The sequence below is a fragment of the Callorhinus ursinus genome, unplaced genomic scaffold (genome assembly GCF_003265705.2).
Source record: "Callorhinus ursinus isolate GAN/ISIS: 27379988/994484 unplaced genomic scaffold, GSC_fseal_2.0 scaffold5409, whole genome shotgun sequence".
Lineage (NCBI taxonomy): Eukaryota > Metazoa > Chordata > Mammalia > Carnivora > Otariidae > Callorhinus > Callorhinus ursinus.
In genome coordinates, this window is record NW_027402463.1 from 1 (window position 1) to 3,382 (window position 3,382).

Here is a 3,382-nt window from a genome sequence, read left to right on the forward strand (position 1 = left end):
GCTTTGGCCTTGATCTCGGTGCTCTTCCTCCTCGCGGTGATTCTGGCCGTTTACCTGCGCCTGCGAAGCTCTTCCAGCCCCGCCGCAAGGGGTTGCTTTGGGTCTGCTCTCTGGTCCAAGTCTGGACCCGAGATTCCCCCCAACTACAGTGAGGGAACATTGCCCTATGCCTATAATTTATGTGTGCCAGGGGATCAAAGTAATCCGGAATTTAATTTTCTCACATCTGTTGATCATTTTCCAGCCACACAAGATATTCTTAACAAAGATAGCCCTTCGGGGCTATTGGCTAGCATTTTAATTACTAACGTTGAAGCAGATAAGACTTTTAAACAGGTAAGTATTTAAAATAATGACTTTTGTATTATAATATGCCAAAATATTCCAATATAGCATTGTTATTTTTAAAAATATTTATTTATTCGAGAGAGAGTGTGAGCGAGAGAGTGAGAGAGCATGAGCAGGGGGAGGGGCAGAGGGAGAAGCCCACTCTCCACTGAGCAGGGAGCCCATATTCGGGGGCTCCATCCCAGGACCCCCAGCTTATGACTGAGCTGAAGGCAGACACTTAATCGATTGAGCCACCCAGTCGCCCCTATAGCATTGTTATTTAAAGATTCTAGATTCAGGGGGCTTGGTTGGCTCAGTTGGTAGAGTATGCGACCCTTGATCTCAGGGTTATGAGTTCAAGCCCTACTTGGGCATAGAGCTTACTTAAAAATAAATAAATAAAAATAATGATTCTAGATTCAATCTCTTGATAAAGTTCCTAAAAGTAAACCTAGGTCAAACCTAATGGTATAACTGTTTAGACTAAAGTTTACAATGCTGCAGTCCTTCTGCTATGCAATTTAAAGTAAAATATATATAGAAATCTCAGGCAAATTTTCCATGAAATTGAATACTTCTTAATTAAGAATATGGAACACAATTATAGTGTTATGCCATGGTATTTTAAATGACAATCCTAATGCCATCCAAATTTTCTCAAATGTTTATTTTACTCAATAAAATATTGGTAGGGATTATAGTCATGCGGTCTCGTGATATTTTTTTGGAACTTGGCTAGTTCCACATCCACAAATACTGTTCCCTTCAGTAGGTAAAAATCAATAGGAAGCAAATCTAACCTGCAAGTTTTCAGTTCCAGTAGTATTTGAAAATATTTTTTTTAATTAAGCAAGATCTTTTAATAATTACTCCTTTTATTAAGTTCTCTTGTTTAACATTTAACATCACATTATACAGCTCTTTATTGTGTGCAATTTTCAGTGTTACAAATATGTGTAATTCTCGAAGAAGTGTGTAATAACTTCTGGAAAAGACACATTTTTTGGGTTTTCTTTACTCGTTGCAATAATAAGATTCGGCTCTAGGCGCCGCTCTTCACCAATCAGGGAATGGAAAGCTGTAAGCAGCAGTCCTTCCCTCCCCCATCTCTACAACACAAAGCCGAATAATACGGATACTCACAGATCCTGATGCTGGAAACTTAAAGTAGTTCGCTCTCTGATATATTTTGGATGCAGTCATTACGGAACTTCGTAGATACATAAGCTGATTCAGAACAAAACAGTTCAAGAAATCAGGGAATATAGGCTCAGCTTACTGCTATGGGAAATCGGCTACTGCGCCTGGACCGCAGCGGGCTGGTCCTCCTGTACATTTTTCTGAGGACGCTACAGGAATCTGGGGCAGGGCACATCCGATACTCGGTGCCTGAAGAGACAGACAAAGGCTTCTTCGTGGGCAATATTTCCAAGGACCTGGGGCTGGAACCCTGGGAGCTGGCGGAACACGGAGTCCGCATCATCTCCAGAGATAGGATGCAGCTTTTCGCTCTGAATCCGCGAAGTGGCAGCTTGATCACTGCAGGTAGGTTAGACCGGGAAGAGCTCTGTGAGACACTGTCTTCCTGTTTTTTAAATATAGAGATACTTGTGGAAGATACCCTGAAGATTTACGGAGTGGAGGTGGAAATAATGGATGTTAATGATAACGCCCCCAGCTTCCAGGAGGCGGAAATAGAGATAAAAGTCAGTGAACACGCAACTCCGGGATCCAGATTTCCCCTTCCTGGCGCTAGGGATCCAGATGTAGGAATGAACTCCCTCCAGAGCTACCAGCTCAATCCTAATAGTTACTTTTCCTTACAAATGCGAGGCGGAACGGATGGGTCCAAGAATCCCGAACTAGTGCTGGAGGGGAGTCTGGACCGGGAGAAAGAGGCTGCTCACCGCCTCCTCCTCACAGCCTTCGATGGAGGAGATCCCATCCACCAGGGTGCTGTTGCCATTCGTGTGGTGGTCCTCGATGTAAATGACCATGTACCAAAGTTTACACAGTCTGTATATCGAGTTAGTATTCCTGAGAATCTCAGCTCTGGAACTCGGGTGCTCATGGTAAATGCAACTGATCCAGATGAGGGAATCAATGGGGAAGTGGTGTATTCATTCCAGAATATGGAAAGCAAAATTTCTGAAACATTCCAGTTAGATTCTCAAACTGGAGAAGTCTTAATACGAGGGTCTCTGGATTTTGAGAAATATAGATTCTATGAGATGGAAATTCAAGGCCAAGATGGTGGAGGTCTCTCCACCACTGCTAAGATGTTGATCACAGTTGTGGATGTCAATGATAATGCTCCAGAAATAACTATCACATCTTCTACTAATTCAGTTCTGGAAAACTCTCCTCCAGGTACAGTTATTGCTCTTCTAAATGTGCAAGATCAAGACTCTGGGGAAAATGGTCAAGTCTCATGTTTCGTTCCTAACAGTCTGCCTTTTACGTTGGAAAAGACTTACGGAAATTATTACAAGTTGGTAACAACCAGAATGCTGGACAGGGAGCAGGTCCACAGCTATAATATAACCTTGATAGCCACAGATCAGGGATTCCCGCCTTTGTCTACAGAAACTCACATTTCACTAAATGTAGCAGATGACAATGATAATCCTCCAACTTTTGCTGACTCATCTTACTCTGTCTACATACCTGAAAACAACGCCAGAGGAGCCTCCTTCTTCTCAGTGATGGCGATAGATCTGGACAGCAATGAGAACTCCCAGGTCACTTATTCCTTGGTGGAAGATACCCTCCAGGGAGAACCTTTATCCTCCTACATCTCCATCAACTCAGACACTGGCACCCTGTACGCACTGCGCTCCTTTGACTATGAACAGTTCCGTGACCTGCAGCTGTGGGTGACAGCGCAGGACAGCGGGAAGCCGCCACTCAGCAGCAATGTGTCCTTGAGCATATTCGTGCTGGACCAGAATGACAACGTGCCAGAGATCCTGTACCCCACCATCCCCACCGATGGTTCCTCCGGCGTGGAACTGGCGCCCCGCTCCGCAGAGCCCGGCTACCTGGTCTCCAA

At 44.1% G+C, this 3,382-nt stretch overlaps 1 protein-coding gene across 1 annotated transcript; it reads left to right on the top strand.

The window, feature by feature from the left end:
* Positions 1-1,309: 1,309 nt before the first annotated feature.
* Positions 1,310-3,377, top strand: LOC112818048 (protocadherin gamma-A11-like; the record flags this gene model as incomplete). Its single annotated transcript, XM_025865303.2, has 1 exon — positions 1,310-3,377. A coding segment is annotated over exon 1 (1,764 nt), but the record flags the coding sequence as incomplete, so codon positions are not given.
* Between the last annotated feature and the right edge of the window lie 5 nt (positions 3,378-3,382).